The sequence below is a fragment of the Cinclus cinclus genome, chromosome 2 (assembly GCF_963662255.1).
Source record: "Cinclus cinclus chromosome 2, bCinCin1.1, whole genome shotgun sequence".
Classification (NCBI taxonomy): Eukaryota; Metazoa; Chordata; class Aves; order Passeriformes; family Cinclidae; genus Cinclus; species Cinclus cinclus.
Genome location: NC_085047.1, coordinates 85,919,990 through 85,940,529, shown reverse-complemented (window position 1 = coordinate 85,940,529; position 20,540 = coordinate 85,919,990). Strand labels below are relative to the sequence as shown.

Genomic DNA, 20,540 nt, shown 5'->3' with positions numbered 1-20,540 from the left:
ATAATTAAAGCAGAGCAGAGATTCACAGTAATGGAGTGCTGGAGAACACATCAAAGCATCAGCTAGCCCAGCCTCTCCAAAGGCAAGAGCAACACCAATGGAAGAGCTATTTATATAATCCCTTCTTGAAAACCTGAAAGTAAAGGAGATGCTACAAAAACTGTAGCTAGATGAAAAACAATTTGAAAACAATTCCCTAATTTCCTTAATTTCTTCAGGTCTAAATTCCATTGGTTCTGAAGAAAAACTGATCATCATTCTCTCACCACCAGCATCCTACTTACTGGGAACTTTTTCTTCCTCTCCCCATCCTATTTTTCAGTTTAAACAAACCCATTTACTTCAACGTCACCACATATGCTGTTTTGTAATTATTATAATTAGAAACACTTTTTTCCCTTCTTTACACCTCCTGTTTCTTTTCATCTCCCTGAAAGCCAGTGATGAAACACTGGACACATCATTCTTGCTTAGGCTTAACTAATGACAAAGTAAACCCTCTGTCTTGTGAATGACACTTCTATTTAAGCACGCCAAGGTAAGATGAGTCTTTTTTCAATTATACTGCACCTGTGACTTTTTCACTTTCTTTAGATTCTGATCCAGTAAGACCCTTTTTAGTGTCCTACTGCTTAGCCAAATCTTTACCATTTTAAATAATGGATTCATCCTTCCTTATATAATGCAGCACTTCATGCTTGTTCCTGCTTCATTTGGGCTATTCCTCTACTTTGTAAACAGAATTTTGAATCCCTTTTTGCCCATGGAACACTTGCAATTATTCCAGATTGATGTCATCACAGATCATATCTATTTCATCATCCAAGTCTGGATGATTCAATGCTGGCAGCTGGAGCTGGCTTTTAAATAGTCTATTGGAACCTCCCAGCAACATTAACTATCTCCCTGTCTCTGCATAAGCAAGTATTCCTTCCCCTTCGGAGTAGCTGCTTTCCACTGCAGATAAGCAGAAGCAGAAGTCATCAATTCCCCTGGACAAGCAGGAGTCATTTTCCTATCACACCGTCTGCTACAAGCACTCCTTTCCCTCTCTCTGTCAATAAGAACTATGAGACATGACAGAGATGGAGAGAGAGAGAGTGAAGCAGGCTGGGGAGTTCATGGGCACTGTCCTGAGGAAGAAAAATGGATGGAGACAAGGCAGAGAATGGATGATCTTATTGCCAGATGGTAACTAGAGAGCAGGTAACCTGTAAAATAGACTATCCTCCAGGATCAGTGCCTCTTGCTGTGACCCTCCTGTAGTGGATGGATGCTGGCTCATCACGAGCACAGTGACAGCACCCTTTGTAGGGCTATGCTGGCCTCAGGAGATCCTTCCCTGCTTGGGCACCACTTTTTTCTTCTTCTCTTTTCCCCCCCCTATATTATCTATCAAATACACATGTGTGTGTATATACACACATATATGCAAAATTATTTATGTGGTCTTTCTGCAATAGTATGATCTACTATTCTCCCTAAATACATTACGAAATATGTAAAAGCAAAATCAGAATAGAAACTTGCATATTCTCTTTCAAACTTCTGTGATTTGTGAGCTAGTAATTATATTCTATCTAGAAAACTTATGTTTGCAATTCAATTATGTAACCATTGTACCAGAACAACTCCTTTAATTTCTCCATCAGAATCTTCAAAGCAAAGTATGTTACAACTTGGTTATGATTTCCTGGGAACATCAGGATTCTGTTTGCAAAGTATTTAGAAAGCATCTGTTTATGGCAGGAAATATAAGCTACACTTACTGTAGGAAACATAGGTTATGTTTCACTGTGCCTACTCAAAAACTAACCAAGTTGCCTTGGCTCTCTCCGCACCATTCAGGAAACAAAGACACCTCCCTGAAAGATTAACCCTTCCATTTAAAAAAAATAACAACCACACAGACATCTAAGGTACCTGTTACAAATTAGTGATTGTCTCCTTCTGATTCCAGAGGGAACCTAGGACATAAGTTTTGGCTGTGCATCTAAGGAACAATTCACTTACCTAAGCAAAGGCATCTGGTGCCATTTTGGATGCCTGGATTATGCAGGACCCCTGCACAGGGCTGGCAGGGACAGAGGCAGTTGGAGTCCAAACAAAATACTCTGAGGCACCTAAAATATCTAAGAAGCACTACTACATTGCCTTTTATTATTTTAAGCTCTTTTGATCGCATCACTTGTATTGACAAGAGCAAGACTCAGTTGTTTTAATTTCAGGACCTGGTATTGTGTCTAAAACCTGGGCACGGTGACATGGCAAAAGATTTGCAGGAGATCTGCACCAACCTGGACTGGAAATGAGAGGGCAAGTATGATACCTTGAAACCAAAATGACAGTAGACACCTTTGCCCAAGAATCCACATTCTGTTCTAGATCTCTATTAACTGCACTTGTAGAGTTCAGCAATCCAGCTCTCACTTAGAGACCTAATGCTATAAATCTTAATTTACATAAATGGAATCCACCAAATTTTTTATCATCTAAAGTAAGATGTGACAGATTCCATTAACAGAAGCATGACATTCAGCACTTCAGGTGAAGTATGAATTAATTCACCTGAAAATAATTATTTCTGTTTCCCTGTCAAGGAAAATAGACACTACTTAGTCTCAAAGAGTAGTAACTTCAGTCGACCTTAGGGCAGCAACTAAAACAGTTTGTCAGAAAGATGTCAAAATTGCTTTGAAAATCAGCAGGCACCCAATGAAGTCCATATGCATACTTGCAGTTTTATAAAGGCACATGAATAAAAATAAAAATTACAGTGTTAGCATAGAAGAGATTACATCTTTTTTTAGAGTGACAGCATAGAATAGATGACATCTTTTTCAGAAACAACAACTCATCTGTTTTAAGGTCTGACTTCATGTCAAACTAATTTTCCAACTACAGTATTCTCAAAACAGCAAGACAACTATAAAGCAAATGATGCCTCCTGGGTTTTGCTGGTTTAATTTTATCAAAATTAGAGCCTTTGAGAAACCCTAGATGGACAACTCTGAAGTCCTCTCTATAAAAAAAGACAATGCAGACAGTACTTCTGAGAGCAGTAGCATGTTTCCTATTCTCTGCAAAACATTATCTCTAGGAAGAGAGGTTCATTTTTTGCACTAATCCCCTTGTTTTCTCCATCCACTTTATAGCATTACTTCCCATAAACTATGAAACACATTCTAAAATTATAGTAAAATGAAAGCACAGTACTTTAGTCTTCCAGCTATAATAATGACTTTAAAGGGGAGTTATTTGGAGATTCAACACATTGATTACTTAACTTCCTAAGACACAGAAGTATTTGGATGCTTGAAAATTGAATGCTTGGAACAAATGCATTTGATTCACAGACCAAACACTGAAGAAAAATCAGACTGTTAAAAAAAATTGCAAATTGTGGACACTGTCTGAGTTGAAATAGACTGACAGACTAGTAAAATCACAAGAACCATTTCTTTTTCATATGTCATATGAGCAAAACACCTAAAAAACACAGCAAAAACAGAATACAATCAACCCGAATCATGAAAAATTATAACATTTAGAGGTAAATAATTGAAATCTGACAACAATAATCTTCCATAATCTTCATTAGTAGGATGACTTACAATATACTCTCAGTATTACATCTGTTGTTATTACTGATTGATAGTTTGTTTGGAGATTTGTATTTCTGTAGAATTTTAAATGCAGTTACTGACGGTTGGCAAAAATAGGTAGGTGTTTAAGTATCCACTTACACATATCATTTGTGAAATAGGCAAGTAACTATGGGAAAGAACGTGCAGGTTAAACAGGGGAGTAAAGCACACTGACACACAGATATATGTGAAGGTAATTGACAGACTGCAGCCCTTCCCTGAGCAATGCACTTCTTACATGCAACTTCATTAATTCCCCCCTGCTGCCATATATATGTAACCTGAAGTATAAATAACAAGTCATGTGATTTTTATATCATACATGTTTACAGTTTTAATAATGCTACTCAGTAGTTTCAAGATGTTGTGAAATCAAATAGAAACTGCTTATTTACAACTTTTCAGTAAAACAAGTTGATGGTCTGCAATCCTGATACTTGAATCTGTCCTTCTGATCCAGCTTAGCATCTCAGCATCAAAAATAAAGAAAAATGTTAATCATTCCCAGGAATCCAAGGCAGATGCACATGGCTATCATCAGTAAGTCTAGTCTAAAAAATATCTACAGGTAGCCTGGATGTACAGGGCAAAGGGCTTAGTGATTTTCAACAGAAAGACTAAAACCACACAAATAAATTTTTAGACGCTGGAAAGCTTAATAAATAGCTAGTAAATAAAGACTCATAGAGGAATATATTACATATAAACCTACAGTTTGATTATGAATAGAAAAGAGCATGATACAAGCAGTAATTCCTGTTACAAAGAATTGTCATCATGTCACTGAAAGCTACATTACAGGCTGCCTAAAAAGCAGTATAATAAAACTTTCTGTAATAACATTTTATTTATGTCCATAAAACTGAAGAATGGTAACTCTGGTTATTTTATTTTTAAGACAGAGAGGAATTTTAACAAGCTAATTTATAACAGGTTGCACCAATGTCCAGATTTAAATCAAAGGAACTAATGTCCACACTACCACAGTTCACACAGACAAATTCTTGTAACGCATTTCAATAGCTGATGAGGCTAAAGGTCAACACTCACAGTATCTGTTTGGAATTAAATGAAAGAACATGTCAAAGTTTAAAAGTTTAGTTGGCAACCACCATGAAGTTCAACAGCTGTGCCTCAGGTCTTCAAACTGGGCCTTTTTTTCCCATCCAAATTACTACTTAGAATAAATACTTGAGTAATCTTGAAAAGCTCATTCTCTTCTCCTTATTCACTGTTCACTGATGTGTACTCAAGAATCCTTGCAGATCAGTAAAAAGTTACTTAAAACAAGTAGAAGTGACCAACTCAGGTAGTATGTGACTATAGCTGTGCTTAGTCAAGGATTGCTTCTTAACCAGGCAGGTGAGACAAGCTCAGCTGAAATTCTGGTTGTAGTAAGGTGTTCACCAACCAGAAGCCCTTCTTGCTCATTTTTCCTGAAGTAAATTAGTACAGTTTTTATAATAAAAGTACTTTAGCAACTTTCTTCAGAAACACATTACTTGCTTCTGTTGCAAGATCTATATTGACCTTTTTCAGATTTTTCCTTGCTCCATGAGAGGGCACATTAAAAACAAACACTTCTCTGCAGCTGATTTGGCAACTAATGGGGAAGAGTGGGCAGTGACTCCTTGGGCAGCTGGAAGCTCAAACACTTGGTGTAATGACACAGTGTTTGGGGACACACTGACCATCTTCCTGAGGAGCTCCCGTATCACTGAGGATCTGATTACCCAGCCTAGCATAAGAAGCAGGATAATTACTTACTTTTCCTTATACCCCTGCTACAGTGGGTTGGACAAGTTGTTATTTAAACTGAACAGGCTTTCCTGCAACTGGGGAAGAAAAAAGAAAAGCACAAAAAGCAGCATACATCCCCTAATTTTCTTTCCAATCTCAGTATGCCTTTCTCTGATATTTATTGCCTTTCTGGCACTTCACATACATAGTGCTATATATTAATTTAATGAGTCATGTAATGCTTTCCTAAGACTGGAACATATCCAGAGGTGGGGAAGGTGGCAGTGGGGATAGTGAAGTCAGACTTTTCAATTACTTTTCAGAGAGAAGCTATCATTCAGCTCCTTTTTTACTTGAGAAGCAATCCTACAAGGACAGAAAAGCCTGTTAAATATATGAAGTGTCTCTGCAGTTGCCTGAATCTGCATGAAACCTAAGACAAACTCTTGTTAAGTAAGAACTATCTCATTTTTCCCCCTCCTGAATGAGTAGAAAGGCTGGCATTGGTGACACTTCTAACTGCAGGCAGGTAACGGTATCTCTGTCAAAAACATTTTTTAGAAGATGAGAAGTAGAGCAGACATTTCTCTCTCAGAATTTCAAGTAAAGGGGGTGAAAGTAGTGGCAAGAATAATGAAAATAGAGGGAACGCGTATCAAGCCAAGATACACAAGCTTGTAACACTGCAACAGTGCACTGAAGGAGAGGTAGTGCAGTGTTAGTGTCTCATGTACTATAAGAGAGATCAGCTTCCAAGCGTGTACGTATTATTTTTAATGCCACAAATGTAACTACAGCATCACAGAATGACTGGTCTTTCTACACGAGGCTTGCAGAAGAATACAAGGAAAAAAATGAGACACAGAGAGAAGTAGCTTGCTCAGGAACATGAAAAACCCACCTCATATTTAGGATTAGGGAAAGAAACAGAAATTGTACCTTTTAAGCTCGAATCATCAAAGTATACAGACGAGAGGACAAAAACGCAGAAAAGCTCTAAACACCTCCCTGTCCATCGGCGAACACGACAGCCCCGCACAGCATCACTTTCCGAGACAAGACCAGACTACTATTCTTCCCAAGTCCATTCTCAGCCGTGCCGGCTCTGGATGCTCAACAAGCCTTAAAGCACTCGCAACATGTCAGAGTTTACCCACCAGACAAGCTGGGCTGTTCGGATTTCTTGCCCTGAACCGCGCAAGAAGCAGGGAGACGCCGACAGCCGCAGCTCTCCATCACCGGCCCGGCAAGCCCGCCGGCCGCCGCCTGCCCGCCCCGCATCCCGCCGGCGGCGAGGCCGCGGCAGGTGCCGGAGGAGCCCCGGAGAGCTCCGGCCCCCGGGGGTACAGGGGAGGAGAAGAAGGGAGGCTGCGAACCGGCCCAGCACACTCGCAGAGACGGCCGCCGGCAGTGACAGGGAAAAGGGGGTGGGGGGGGAAGGAGAAAAGCGCGCCTCCAGGGAAATAAAAGTTTTCAAGCGAAGAGGGCAGCGCTCCGAGCGCCGCGCAGCCCCGCCGCCACACGCCGAGACAGCAGAGACTTCGTGAGAAAGGAGGGACGGGGAACGGGCGGCCGTGACCCGGGCGACAGCCCCGGCGCCGGCCGGGCTCGCCCGCTACTCACCATGTTCACTTCGGAAACCATGTCGATGCTGGCGATGTCGATGTTCATCCCCACGCAGACGGGCGGACCTGCGAGCAGACCAGACCTTTAACCGGCGGCAGCGCGGGAGCGGTGGCCGGGCTCGCCGAGCGGGAGCGGCGGCAGCACCGGGGACAGCTGCGGGGGCGGGGGGGGATCGCCGGGCGACAAGCTCGGGCAGGGCGACTCACCTCCGAAATCCGGCCGGAGGCGGATGTCGTAGCCCTTCAACAATTTATCCACAGTTTCTTTCACGAAGGACATGTTGCCGGGATCGTTTACACTGCGGGGAGAAAGAGACGGGGGTGTCGGGCGGGAGAGGCAGAAGCCGGGGTGCGGGGGGCCAGTGGCGGGAGGGGGAGGGCGGGGGAGCGCATCAGATTGTTCCCCTGGAGAAACGCATCCCGCGCCGCCGCCGGGGCACGCTGGCTCCTACCTCTGGGCGCAGCAGACCACGGCCACCAGGACGGGAGCAGAGAAGATCCCGAAGATCCTGCCTCCCCCAAAGCCCCACATCCCTCCGCTCCACGCTCCCTTCGCGCAGCAGCAGCAGCAGCAGCCGCCGCCGCGATCCGGCTGCCCCGGCTGCCGCTGAGGAAGAGGCGGAGGCGACAGTCCCCGTTCTCCCCCCACCTCGCCCTCCCCCCCCAAAAAATATCCCCCACCCCCTGCCCCAGCACCACCACCCGGCCCGCGGGAGCCGCCCGCGCACCCGGCTGCTCTCGCCCCGCGGCCGGACGCCGCCGAGCCCCGGAGGAAGCTGCCTCCGCCGGAGCCCGGCCAGCCGCCTCCCCTCCGCCCGCCGCCGCTCGCCCAGCCGCCCTCCCGCCAGCCGGGAGGGGCGGGGAGGGGACGGAGGGAGGCAGGGCACCGCCGTCCCTCCGGGCGGAGAGCCCGAGGTGGGGCGCCGGGGGAGCGGGGCTGCCGGGGCCGGGGCCGGCGGCGAGGGGCGGCGGCTCCCCGGGCACCGCCTCGGGGCACGCCCGACCTCTGCACGGCACCGACACCGGCCCCGCGGGACCCGCCCGGATGCGGCCGCGGTCGCCAGCAGCCCCCGCGGGGTCTCCTCGCAGCCGGCTCCATCTCCCCGGGGTAGGAGCGGGACTGCGGGGCTAGGGCAGCCCGCAGGGTCCCCGCTGGAGCCGAGTGAGGCGGTCTGCCCCACGCCGCCCCTCTGTCCTCCCCTGCCCCTCGGCCTGCCGCTCTGCTTTGGGGACTGTGCCCACCCGACCTGTGGCGCGTCCTGGGAGCGATGCCCGGGGTGACCCGCTGGGGCGGGGAGAAGGAGCTGAGCTGGGAGCACTGCCTTGACCTGCAAGGGCCTGAAGCTGTCTGTGCCACGGCCAGGGATGTGGTGTGCAGGTACAGGTGCCGGGCCTGAGGCTCCCTTCAGCCGTGCCTGCGAGAGCGCCAGCTGCACTGACCGAGATGGACACGCTCTGCCAGGCAGAAGCTCTGCTGTGTTCAAACTGTGTGTAGCCAGGCTTGTCATGCGGGACGGTAGTGAAGGGAAATGGCATTGCTACCACATATGTAGGGTGAGAGTTGTCAACTGTGAGCTTCTGGATGCTCTCAACTTTGTATAAAACATTGTTTAGGTGAAGACAGCACAGATGTTATTATTTTAGTCTTCTTCCGTGTTAATTAGTCCTTTCAGCAGGACTTACTGGCATGGAAACAAGAATGTTGACTTAGGTATATTGGTTTGGTTGCAGAGGCAGCTCCTCACCGCTGGACCTCTTCACCATGCTCTGTGAACGGACAAACGTGCCCGTGGCCAGCTTTGATTCTGGTCACATTGCAATCAGTGGCCACTGGTCCATGACAAAGCACAACATTTCTGTAGCCAAGGAAGAAAAGCTTTGTCTTTCTTTTGCACTTTTAACATCTGTTTTTCCTTCCACACATTCTCTTCCCTTAGAGAAACTGCTATGAAAAGGATGGGCATTGAGTAATGCTGTGGTGTTGTGTTCAGGTGAAGAAAATATGGACGGCTTTTCGTCCCTCTTCAACAAATTATTGAACAAAAAGGCAAGTGCAATCCATTGTCCTGACTTTTTTGCTGTTGCAGTTAATAATAAAGATCTGAATAAAAGAAGGAGCAGGCTCAGTTTTAGAGACAATATTAAGCTCTATAGGCAATGCTGAAAAGTGTAAGAGTAAGAGAAACTGAGTGTTGCCAGATCTTGTGATTTCATGCTAATAGTTGGATTTTTAATAGTGTCATAATTACTATGATTATAAAGTAAGTGAAAATCTTAGCTTTTATTTAAACATCTTATTAGGCTTGTGATAAACTGAGAATTGTAGCATGAAGCTGCATGACTCAAGGGCTCAAAAGTGAAAAGTCAAATAATAAGTAACTATATATGTAATTTTAAGGCCCTGGGTCCTGATGTTTTTTTAATGCTATAGATGGGCAGTATTAAAGACTGATTTTTTCAAAGACTTCAGAAGGAATAAATTTAGGGAAGAGTACTAATTCAGTTCTGTCCCCCTAAATTCTGAAAGTATTAACACCAACGAAAATATTTCTTAAAAAGAGTTTAACGTAGTTTAAAAGCACATTTAAACACTAATAACGTTTCTTAAATAGATTGTCAGTTTTATAACAGAAATAAAAGAAGTTAGGGAGCACTATTTCTGATTAATGTTCTGTCCTGGTACTTTGGAAACACATCTGAGGTAAGAATGAATCAACAGTGCTGTAGAGTCTATCTGTCATATTTTATAAAACTTCATTTAAGTATTTGTCTTCTTGATCTTACAGAGCAACCATTTACTTGGGAACAACAAAGATAATGTAGGCTGGAGCTGATGGAACAAGGAAGTATTTAGTGGGTTATGAAGCATTTGTTCCTTGGGACTCTGGGTTCAAGTAGGCTTAGCAGTAACCAAAAGATGTTAAAAACTATATACAACCAATGAAATTCGTGAAAGGTAAAAATCATCTCGACTTCTCTGTGACATGGCATTTGCAGTGAAAGTAGCACTGTGGGTTTTGTCTGGAGGAAAGGCTCATAACTAAGCTTCTGGCAATGAACTGGAGGTGAGACTCAACAAAGACCTGCACCAGGCACAGAATTCATGGAAACAGTAGAAGCCCAGACTTCCGGGAAGCTGTTTAATGTGGAAAATATGGAAATAAAGAAATTAGGAAAAAGTAGGGCACAGGAATCCACTCCTTGTCCTGCCCCAGAATTCAACATCCTGACTTTGCTTCTGGACTCCCAAACATCTTTCGAAAGGCGAGCAGGTTATTTCAAGACATGGTTGAAAGGAGTCTGGGCACTTTTTTTTCACCAAAGCAAAACAAAGCATCCAGTCACAACCTGTAGATTGTCCATCCAAGAAATTCCCAAGGGAGAAATTCCAAATGAGATAAGCCCAGACTCCAGGATCTCAGGGTAAACTTTTTTTTTCAATAATGTTCCACTTTTAGGCAAATAGTGAAGTAGGCTAGAGGGAAGGAGCTAACATAACTCTGTGGCCTAGTGGTTTGGCTGTTGCCTGGGAAGTACTGTTATTTCATAAATAATCCAGTGATTCATGAATTACTGGATAAAATAAATCAATGTTCAGTGGTATAAGGAATGGAACCCAATTCTCTCCTTCTTTAAGGTGCCTTCAGCATTGTTCTTTCTCACTCCTTGCTCTTTTTTCAATGTACAGTCTTACTGTACAGTAAAATTATCCCTGTAAAATATGAGACTTTGAACAATTGTAGTTCAGGGACTAAAAATTCATCACATTTTCTGCAACTCTGGTGAACATTCCAGCCTCTGGACCACTGGATAGTTAAGATCTATGCTCCTGATCAAATTTGTTCAATGAGATAAGCACAGCATGTGTTCTTGACTTCCTCAGCATTGCAAATATTGTAAAGGCCACTTCAGCAATGGATAAGTCTAAACTGCAAAGGTGAGCATTATGTGTGAAAGAGTCAAAGGACTGTCCTTGCTCTGATTCAAGTAAGTGTGGATGAATACAACTGCCGAGCCCACATATGATGGAAGTCCTTGGGGGAAGTCAGATTATAATGGATTCATCAACTAAGTCTTAGCGGGTACAGGGGCTGCTCTCTAGAGCAAAACTCTTGTTGCTGAGGATCTGATGTCCATGCCATACGTACTTGCTGTTTTGGGTTTGATGTTATTTTTACCCCATTAGGAGATGTGGGGAAAACAGGTCCACTAGACTAAATGCTCATTAGCAGTTAGAGCAAAGTGCTGCTGGGGTGCATTTTTCAACTTAGTTTGAAGGGAGTCATGTTCATGTACTCTGAGACTGCTCTGAGATGGGAAACAAAGCACAGTAAGTGGGAATGATCGAGTGATTCACTTTGCAAGTACAGTCCTGGTCTGCAGTAAAATGCTATGTAGATTTATCCATCATCTCATTTCAGAAGGAGCTGGAACAGAGCATACTCGGGCCTTGTCAAAAGACAGACAGTACTGAAGGCAGTGGGATTGGAATGAGAAGGGACTCAAAATTTTGGAACAAATTCCAGTTTCCTTCATCATTGTCAGTACTAATGGAGATCCAGCAAAGGAGGCAATGATAGGAAGGCTAGAGAAGAGGAGAGGTCTGCTCACAACTGATGCATTTGCAGTACTACCACTATCAGTCACCAGATGTAGGAGAAAGGCTGGCCTGGGAATCAGGGAAGAAGTATTTGATCACACCATACAATACATCACTGAACTCCTGTGCTGGAAAGTGGTACTGGGGGTTTATCTGACAAAATGAACTTAACTCCACTTACAGACTGAAGTCAGAACCACTTATCAAATATTTTCTTTTTCATTTTCCTTTCTGGCTTGTCTGTCATTTAACTGATTTTGGCAAAGATCCAGTCTTATCCTGAAGCAAGCTGCAACCACAAAGGGTTCAGAGATACAAAAGAGAGAGAGACTGAAACTAAAAGAAAGTGGGAAGAATTGCTGTTATGGCTGAAACGTTGTCTTCTGAGGAACAGAGTACATTAATCTTACTAGGCTGAAACCCATGCTGCTGCTTACCTGCTATGCCTTGCAGCAATTGTAATAGCCTGCTTGTTTAACCTGCTGAGAAGGTGTAATTAATAAAACTGGCTGGGAAAAAATACACAAGAAAATTTTCAACTCTTTTTTTTTTCTTTAAAGTTGAGGGTCATTTTTGTAAAAATGCCATACAGTAGAAAACTAGTATTTCCCTCAGAAAGCTCAACTACCTTATTTTCTGCCCTACCCTACAAGTCTCAGCCGAAGCAGAGGTTTAGAGTGACAGTCAGATGCTGGGAAGCTTCAGGGCTTAGGAAATACTCTGCGCTTTGGCAGTTTTTTACAGTATTTTGTCTGTTCAGATAATGAGCAGTGGTTGTTGGACATACTATGTGAGGAGAACAAGGTGTTTATTTACTATATGTATTTATCAGAAATTGTGTGTAATATTTGCTGATGTTGGGTAATACTCAACAGTTTATTTAACTGACAGTGTGTTTATACTATTGTCCCCGTTTCTTTCAGACAGATGGAAAGCAGCATTTCATGAATCCATTTGCTTTGGTTGCATAATTTGCTGGTTTACAATTAATTATACAGAAATATTAATGGCATTATGTTGACAGTTCTGATGTAGTGGAGATCTGAATGTTTCAGTTGGCCACATAAAGAATAAGTTATTAATCCATACGAGTAATGGGGAAAATTTCCCTTTAATAAGAGGCTTGACCCAAATTGTCTTGAACAGCTGTTTAAATTTCAGATGGGTTTTTTTTTCTTCATATTCAAGAACATAAAACAAAAATTTGAATTATCTGAATGAATTTGAAAGAGTGTTCCTGCAAACTTCCATTCCTTATGTGGAAAAACCTCTGGATTATGCACATTGTGAGTCAGGCACGTCAAAATAAAAATCCATTGACACTTTGGCAGAGGAAGAAATAATCATGATGTTTTATAACTCACATTTTTTCATCATAAAGATTAATGATTATGCACTGAAATAACACAAATATATTAGAGAAGACTGTGGTACATTAGAAATATTATTCTTTTGAGTCTATATCTGGATGAAGACAGAGCCTTTTGAGAAAAACAGACAAGTAACTGAGTAACTGACATTTTTTATTTTTTTACTGTAACTGCAGTTGAGGAAGTGCTATTTTATATAGGACTTCTTTGTTAGGTTTCTACTTGAGTGGATTTATCTGAATCCCTTTGTCAGGAGCACATTCTTGACAAAACAGTATGCAACAGTAACCTTTTTTCTGTAAAGCTATATCAGAAGGATATAGTCCATATATTTATGTTTTCATATTTATCACTACCTTTATGAGTCTTATTTGTGATAATTATTGATTATGCAATTTTTTACTAACAGCAGCCAGAACTCCAAGGTAAGATCCCAGCCTCCTTTTGCAGGAGATTATACTGAGTGAAGAAGACAAGCATGAGTTGTTTGAATTCCTTATATTTAATATCATGTATATTTAAAGGAAGATCAAGCCAGAATCCTAACTGATGCATCTGTATTAGGACTAGCTAAAACACAAAGATGTTGGTTCCTGGTGTTTTCATCCAAATGTCCCCTTGAATTTTGACAGTGGAAAAGAGGAAAGACAAGAAGAAAAGCCACCAAGGGCAGGGAAGTGCAAACACTTCCACATAAAACAGGATAAGCAATGAGAAGGAAGTGAAGTAAATTTTTTTCATTTTCTAGACACAGTTGTGAAAGTGAAAATCCAGGGTAACAAAGAAAAAGCCATGGGTAGAACAAAGTGAAAATCTGATGTATGTCTTGCTCTTAACCTTTGAGAAGGACACAAATCCTTTTTTGCTTACTCTGAGGAGTGCCCTTAACAGGAACCAGTCCATGAAGGATGAGGGGAAAGGGAAAGGCTTCAGAATGAGGATGTGTGTTTGTATAGAGGCTGTATCCACAGCCTTCCACTGCCAAGGCACAGCGCTCTCCTGATCCTTCTAAATGCATCTTCTTTTCCCAAGGCTGTGCCAGCTTGCCCTTTGCTCTCATTCCCCAAACACTGGCATCAGAGGCAGACACAGTTAAGCTCATAATACACAGATCAGGATCGTGGGCACTATTCCATCTGTGGAATAACATGTAAATTAAGATGGTTGTGTAACAGTATTTCTTTGTCATATGCAGTGTACACAGAGGGGGAAACCACTATATTTAAAGGGAAATCATTATTAGGTGTATGTATAGAGTTGTGTGTGATGGGTTAAAATATTTTTCATTTTGCCTTAAAGATTACTTTGTGGCTCAGGAAAAAAATGTTAATAATAATTTTTAGCATTCTGAAGGATTTACATTCTATTACAGATAATAATCACATTCTTAAAGTACTTTTAGTAACTCACCTTGTGTCATAAATTGCATATAATTTTTTGTTTTCTTCAACTGCATTCCTAAAAAGATAGAAAAAGAGCATATTAATTGCATGCATTGCGTTCATTGCCAACCCCCCCCCCCCCCCCACCTTGTTTATGGCTCTAAACATTTTCAGACCATCATTGTAGAATCTAGAAATGGGGGGGGGAAATAACCTATAAATTGACTTGTTCAACCCTTCACATGACAAGATTGCAATAATCCTTTGGAAATTGCCTAAGTGGGTTTTTAATTATAGATCTATGACTCTGTTGCCAAGAAATGAAGAAAGAAAAAATAGTAACTGCTATTGTGAAAAACACAATGAAAAGATATGTTTTTGATGGAGCTACATGAATAATTTTCGGCAATGCTTTCCAGTTGATCCAGATGAACATGACTGAATTCAGTTATTTCTTTTTTTTTAATAAATAAAACTAAAAGAATACATTGAAGTCTAATGCACTGTATTCAACATGAGTAAATAATATAAGTCTGATATTTTGAATACTTTTAGGTATGATTAAACATTGAGGTTCACATTAAAAAGGCATATTGAAAATTCAGAGCTGGAATCTATATTTTTGAGCTTTTTCAACTGAAATCCATGTGACTTTGAAGAACACATTTTGCATTAATTAGAAAAAAATAGGGTTTTTTTCTGAACTTTTTTTTGTTAGGCTGTTTCTAAACATGTAGGGGAAAAGGCACTCTACTGAAATAGTGCTAGTGATTTGAGGGAGAGCAAGAAATGTCTGAAATATGTTGGCTTTGCTGGAATCAGCAATAAAATATAAGCTTTAGCTAAGTAGTTTCTGAGAAGGCGTGATGAATCTAAGAGGTACTCCATAATAAATATTGATTTGTATCTTACAATCTGATTTATGTCTCTGTGCATTACTTTACCTGTCTGCTTAGAGAAGTTAAAGAGAAGGAACTAAAAGCATGGGGTAAATGATCCTGAGTTTGGATGCATTAAGCTCCACTTATGTGGGAAAGTTAGATGCTGGGTTTGGTCCCTGTTCCTGCAGTGGTTATACCTTTTACATTAAATATGCCCTGGCCAAAGGGTATTAGCGGCTGAGTTTTGTGACTGCTCAACTCTCGTGTGTGTTGGGTAAGGAGATGTGGGGCCTCTCTCATTTCTTGGATCTCCCTGAAATAGCCAGCCATGTAAAACACAGTGGGTAGTGCTGGACTGGGCTCAACTTGGCTGCCAACATCTGGTTCATTTAAGGTGCCCTGAGGTACCTGAGACACTGAATAGAGTTGCCAGCTACCACACAGGACCTACATGACACCCTGTCCTAGGTTACAAGTTCCAGGGGGACACCTTGGAGAATTCCAATGGCTCAGAATGCCTGTGTATGGGAACTTGGCTGAAACTCTTAGGTCAGATTCCACCCAAGAGAAGGATCCCTAGCTTTCTATACAAAGGCTGCATTAACTGAGTTGTCTAGATCTCTGTTGACATAATGGGAACACCCAGGTCTTGTGTAGACACCTACGCCTAATCTTCAGATTCATCCTACTCCAAATTTCACAATATCGTATGTTATTTTGATTGTTCTACAATCAAGATTCACAAACCACACTACTCTGGATTTACAGATCATAGTATTGTATGCCTCCAACCACACCTGGGCATGCTCTGTTGGGGTTTGATTGATATTGTCAAATACAGGTTCATTTATTCTCCACACTTAGTGTAATTTCTTGAGCTCAGCAAAAGAGAGAGAAAGGGAGGAATAGCAGAGAAGTAGCATCTGAAGCCTGAACACTGACCCAAAAAATCCTCTTATTATAGTTAGGGATCTCATACTGGTAGAGCCACATGGTCAATGCTGAGACAAGAAGATGGCTGGGCTCTTTCTTGAAGTGCACATTGCAACTTGCTGCAAGGTACTGGAACATCCACTGCATTTGAAGAGGCTGGATACAGAGAGTTAGGGAGCAAGCTCAGCCTTCATCATCCTTTAGGACTATGCTCCCAAACACAGCCAGTGACACCTGGGAGACAGACACAGATCAACCTGTAACCATGACAACTGGCATGGGACTTACAGCAAATTAACTATGGGTGGAAGAGGGCACCACTTCTGAATGAAAATCTACAGTATAGGTGGAATAAGTATATGGTTTCCATCTCATTATCTAAATAGATCCATACCCATGAGATAAAAAGAAATTAGAATATAATAGTGTTTTCTTAAGTTAGATTTGTGAAATTTTTTAGAACTGGGCAAAGCATCATGTGTGGCCACTCTGTGTTTATAACTTTTGACATCCATCATCAAAAATGCCAGTGGCAGGATAGAATTAACTTAGCTTTCTTGTTGGTAGAGAGATGATAATGGCAAAAGGAGATCAGGAAAACCATCAGGCAAACATAACTGAAAGAATGAAATTTAAATTTTTAAGTGTTTAAGTTTCAAAATCAGCTTTTATTCAGACTGATAATGTACTCCATTTTTTTTTCTTCTCTGACAAAAAAAAATTTAGACATGTCTTAATGTTGAAATTCTCTTATTCAGCAGAGTGGTAAAATCATGTGGTCTCTGCATTGAAAAATGCCTTCCTGTGAATGAGGACTAAATGGAGTTCACGAGTCTCCTAGCACAGCTCTGTCTGCCTGGCACCAATAGAAGACACACTTCTGGAAGTATGACAAAAGGAAATCTCCCATCACAAAAGCGGCACATTAAAAGTACTTATATTAAAAGCACTTTGTTGTATATGAATATCATTATATAATTGATTATTCCCATTAAAATGCTTTGCCTCCTTATCACAACTTTAATAAAAGAACAAATCTGCTTTGAATATTATGCATACACTTGCCTAGAGCCACTATTAAGCAGAGATGCTCTGTGTGCAGCCAGGCAGTTGTTGATGGTAAATCAAATGGAGGGCATATGGTTTCAGTATGGCTGCTGGTGGAGTTTTTGTTGCTAGACAGAGCTAATGTTTTACATTTAGGATTCTTAAAAGTCACAGAAATAGTAGTTTATCTTTTCCCCTTTTTTTCCTCTCCAGCTGTCTTGAAGGCCCACTTAATATAATACAGAAAAATATGCTAGGAACAACCCATGCTGGAATGTTAGGACTTCCCTGAACTGAAAACTTAGAATGTTGTGTGTTTTTATAAAGAACATGCAATTTCTGGATGATACCATGAGTCAGAATGCCTCTGGTTGGGATTCCTCCTTGCTGATGTAAGCACCAAAGATTAAATGTACAAGTCTGAGCCAGTTACCATGGACTACTTTCATAATCAGTGAGGACAGCAAAAGCAAAGTCCAAAGACTGAAAGAAACTCCAGAGGTTGAAATGGACTAAAATAATGTAAATGAATCACCCTCCAGAAGTACCTAATAACTATGAACATATCGCCCATAGCTAGCAAGACATCCAGCTTTTGGGTAGGTAGTATTGGCTAAGATATATCCCATTTATGTGATTAAATGGGAATGAAGGCAAGATCTGTTTCAGTACATTGAGCATATTGCCCTACAAAAGTTTATTAGACCAAGATGTCTTTAGGTTAGAGTTCCATGAAGAATATCTCTGCTAATGTTAGTGGGCAGCAAAGAAACAGAGAAGCTGCTAAGTTAATACTTTATTTCTGGGATTGCTGGAGTCTTTTATCCAAATGTAAGTAGAATTTTAAACAAGGATCATCCTTTCTGCGTTAAGGCCACAATACAAAGCAGTACTGCTGGATGAGAGGCTGGACATGACCCAGCAGTGTGCACTTGGAGCCCAGAAAGCCAGCTGTATCCTGGGCAGCATCAAAAGCAGTGTTGCCAGCAGGGTGAGGTGAGACACCCCACATGGAGTGGTGCATACACCCCTAGGGTCCCCAAAACAGGACCTGTGGGAGCAAGTCCAGAGAAGGGCACCCAGATTATTAGAGGGGTGGAGCAATTCTCCTATGAGGAAAGGCTGAGACAATTGGGCTTGTTCAGTCTGCAGAAGAGAAGGCTTTGGGATGACCTAATTGCTACCTTCCAGTACCTAAAGAGAATGTATAAGAAAGATGGAGAGGGACTTTTTGCAAGAGGATGTAGTTACCAGACAAAGAGAAATGGATTCTAACTAAAAGAGATTAGATCATCTAGATCAGATATTAGAAAAAAAATTTCAAACTATATCAGTGGTGAGGTACTAGAACAGGTTGTCAAGGGAAGTTGTGGATGCCCCATCCCTGGAAGTGTTCAAGGTCAGGTTGGATGTGGCTCTGAGCAACCTGGTCTAGTGTAAGGTGTCCCTGCCCATGGCAGGAGGATTGGAACTAAATGATCTTTAAGGTTCCTTCCAACCCAAACTATTCCATGATTTTATATTTCAATGCTAATGAATCACAGGATGCTTAACAAGTGCTCTTGACATTATGTATCTAACAAAATTATTCAGTGTGAAAATATAGAGACAAAGGCTAATTTTATAGCTTGTAAGACAATGCTAACAGTAAGGAAGTGAGATATTTTAACTTCAGATTTGAAAGCATCTGAACATGGAAGGCCACCACTGGAAAAAACACTTGCTTTTTCTTCTTTGGGAATAATTCTCAGAGAACATCTCACCCAGGCTATTTACAATCAGGAAGAAAAACAAACGTGTTGCTAAACTCCCTCTCCACAGGCTCAGGGAATATACTTCTCATTATGTGTGAGCCTTATTCACTTTGAAACGAAGAAAATAAAGTTGTTGGCTGACCCAGCATATGAAATAGAGGCCGAGTGAAGCCCATTCTACATGGCTTTGGTGCAGTAAATAATGATTGCCACAACAAAGCCCAACTGTAAATCTTCCTCCCTAGAACAGCTCATTCTAGGCTCCTGCCTCAAGACTTTCCAACCCACTTTGCAAACTCTTCTTCCAGAAACTTCAGACCCAATGAGGCACTTGCATCAATGAGTCAATAAAATTCACTTTTCCTGGGAGGTTCAACCCTTGCTAACCATGTTAGGTATTCAAGGGCATCACTGTCACATAGCATGATAGGCACTAACTAATTATTTTTAGTACCTAGAAGCCTATCAAGAAAAGTAAGAAAGTACAGACTGAAATGTCAAATGCAAAAATGGGAAACTGTGTTTAAAACTCCCAGGCTATTGTAGACACAGTTATTGAATTACCATTGTAGATCTGCTGAAACCTCAGTAAGCAGCAGACGATGGAGGTTTTTGCTATAAATATAAGATTCACATAGCCATCTCTTATTTTTTAAAATATAAATTAAGTGGATGCAAGCCAAGTTTTCATAAATAATGCTGAAAATGTTTATGTATGAGCAGCTTAAACTGTAGCTCTAGCTGAAATAAATGTTTCAGTGAACATGATTTTAAACATGATTTATTCAAATGTTATGTTAAGTAAGCATTCAATATGCTTTTATGTAATACTGATGCCCAAGTTACATGTAATTATGATGACATTATAACATCCTTGATCTTTCATAACCTCTCTAGAAATTCATTTTTCCCAGCATCAAGTTCCACAAATAGTATGGAAGTGACAATGTCACATAGTATAAATGGTTACCAGAACAATACTTTTCAGTTCCACTTCTATGAGGGCTAGCCAGTCTTGACTCCTTTTGACATCAGCCAGAGATGGGAAGTTTAGTGCTGCTCAGAAACATGATAATGAATTAGCAAGTCTACAAACCTCTTTATTGGCATTTCAGAGCAAGGTAAGAAGGATGAAGTGAGACTATGTCAAGTTGTGGACTCCTGTTTGCTCTCATTCAATCACTGATATTTTTGAATGTGTCTAGTTCTAGTTCAAATTCTGTAGTTTCTACAGTATTATTTTAGCCCACAGAATTTATTTTCACTTTCGTTTTAATACATTCTATTTCCAAATATCAAAATAATAGGCATAGGGAAAGACATTAAAATACACACAAGACCAATGTATAAATTTTCCATTATCCTTACACTAAAGATCTCGGTGTCACAGCAAATAGTTTAGTGAAGGTTCCAGCTCCATGCTCAGCAAAGGTCAAAAAGGCAAACAAGAACTAAGAACAATGAGGGAATTAATAGAGCAAAACAGGATCAGTACAGTATTGTAGAAATCTGTGTTCTATCCACACCCTTGAAGCTTTGTGCTGTTCTTTTCCATCTCAAA

General features: G+C 41.4%; 1 protein-coding gene across 3 annotated transcripts in view; it reads right to left on the bottom strand.

The window, feature by feature from the left end:
* GABRB3 (gamma-aminobutyric acid type A receptor subunit beta3) overlaps positions 1–20,540 on the bottom strand; it is a 194,764-nt gene that overhangs the window by 105,176 nt on the left and 69,048 nt on the right. The window contains exons 1-4 of one of the 3 annotated variants that reach the window (XM_062487863.1): positions 13,833–13,855; positions 7,465–7,521; positions 7,220–7,311; positions 7,011–7,078 (exon numbers count right to left, since the gene is read on the bottom strand). In XM_062487863.1, coding sequence (XP_062343847.1) covers positions 7,011–7,078; positions 7,220–7,292 — 141 coding nt within the window. In that variant the 5' untranslated portion in view covers positions 7,293–7,311; positions 7,465–7,521; positions 13,833–13,855. Of the gene's footprint in view, positions 1–7,010; positions 7,079–7,219; positions 7,312–7,464; positions 7,545–13,832; positions 13,856–14,392; positions 14,441–20,540 lie in introns of those variants that run through there. The other 2 variants (XM_062487860.1, XM_062487861.1) reach the window with 2 other exon arrangements.